This window comes from Oratosquilla oratoria, chromosome 40 (genome assembly GCF_046742065.1).
Source record: "Oratosquilla oratoria isolate Oo_2021 chromosome 40, ASM4674206v1, whole genome shotgun sequence".
NCBI lineage: Eukaryota > Metazoa > Arthropoda > Malacostraca > Stomatopoda > Squillidae > Oratosquilla > Oratosquilla oratoria.
This window is the reverse complement of record NC_134816.1, coordinates 8,683,076-8,684,867: the sequence shown is the minus strand read 5'-3', so window position 1 is coordinate 8,684,867 and position 1,792 is coordinate 8,683,076. Positions and strand designations below refer to the sequence as shown.

At 35.0% G+C, this 1,792-nt stretch overlaps 1 protein-coding gene across 1 annotated transcript; it reads left to right on the top strand.

Annotated features, from left to right (window-relative positions):
• The first annotated feature begins 1,161 nt into the window (after nucleotides 1-1,161).
• On the top strand, nucleotides 1,162-1,689 carry LOC143020421 (uncharacterized). Its single transcript, XM_076176839.1, has one exon. It carries the CDS (start codon nucleotides 1,162-1,164, stop codon nucleotides 1,687-1,689), a length of 528 nt encoding a protein of 175 aa, XP_076032954.1.
• The last annotated feature ends 103 nt before the right edge of the window (nucleotides 1,690-1,792 follow it).

Here is a 1,792-nt window from a genome sequence, read left to right as displayed (position 1 = left end):
ATTTCAATTATTTCACAAAACTGCTTGAACCTACCTGTCGGGATGGAAATCTCGACTAAAGATGCCCAATCCGACGCGCTATACACAACAGTGCCAGCAAACGCGTTCGCATCTCTGGACAAAGGCACAGTCTAACACTTCGTAATACTAATCAAGGTTCCGCTACTTCGTTTCGTGAAGGTACATGTATGTGTTAAAATCCCTAAATATATATATATATATATATATATATATATATATATATATATATATATATTATATATATATATATATATATATATATATATATATATATATATATATATATATATATATATATATATATATATATATATATATATATATATATATATATATATATATCCCTCTAATGGAAACCTAAACTTGAGGGTGAGAATTTTTCTCATTCTCCTAAATATAAGGTTCCTAATCGGTTCTTACATACGAATACCTCATGACGTCATGGAGGGATGGAGTTAGAGTTGTCCGATCATGACGTAATCACGAAACTTCGAGAAAAGAAAAGAAAAATTAAATCCCTGGCCTTACATTACTTATCAAACATACCACGTACAATCATATGTGTGTAACATATAAGTATATTACTTGGACTGTGTGACATTGGGAGAGAATGATACGCCGATTTGCGTGTGTTCTTTATTCTAGGCTTCGGTTGTGCGTGATCCCCGGAGGCGGAGACCTACCGCTGGTTAGAAGTACAAATTGGGACTGGGCCTGGTAATAAGACCCGGCTGTATGTAAACACTGGTGATACCAAAACGTAGCACCCAGAAAGGTCACACAGAAATGGTTCGGTAAGACCGAAAATTGTTTCTGCGCGGAACAACATGCAACTAGTACAAGCGCAATATAGTCGTAACCTAGGCAAAAGTAATATAAGGTTGAAGTCCAGATATTCTTACATGCTATAGTCCCTCCCTGTCCACCCACGATCCAGTGTAGGTACAATAACCGTCCCGGAACCTGTGGGCCGTAATAGACCATTTGAGGAATTTCATCAAATCATGTTGCAGAAATATATACATCACAAGGTTTGAAGTCCGGGAACTCTTCAAGATTAGCAAATCTGCGAGACTACGTTTCCATCAAGCCATCCCTGAAATATGGAAACCTAAACTACTTGATTATTATTACGGTAAGATGAGAAGTGTTTGCAAGAAACTAAGCCATAAATTTAAAAAGAAGCTTGCCCATCTTGTTGAAAATAGTGATTGGAGCAAACATGCTAACTCTAACTTTATGATCAATCTATCAGACAAACCTTTAAGTAGCCATGTGAAGTGTGCTTTAGGTTATGGTCTCAACTTTGCTAGCCAATATATTGATTATGTGGATGTGGTCAAAGGATTTTGTATTTTGGAAAAATATGGTGATGTCCCTGTACAAGATCTTCATATTTGCAAAGGACTCATATACAGTTCACTAACAACTAGTATCCCAAATTGTCCCAGACGTTTCTCACTAGCTTACAAAAAATTGAAAAATTATAAAGATTTACACATCATTAAGGCTGACAAAAGTAACTGTTTAGTTATTTTGAACAGATTTGATTATGTTGACAAAATGAAAACCATGTTGAATGATGAAGTCAGGTATTCTAAACTCCATAAGAATCCACTTGAGCCAGTTAATGCTGAGTTTGATAAGAATTTAAAAAAAAATGTTTGAAAGGGATTGACTCATTAAACAATTTTATACTTTGTCACCCTCTTTACCATATTTGTACGGGTTGATTAAAACCTAAACCTGGTAATCCTATTAGTCCTATTAT

Bases quoted from the DNA above. Each gene is read 5' to 3' on its own strand.
- LOC143020421 (XM_076176839.1), top strand. From the start codon at position 1,162: ATGAGAAGTGTTTGCAAGAAACTAAGCCATAAATTTAAAAAGAAGCTT.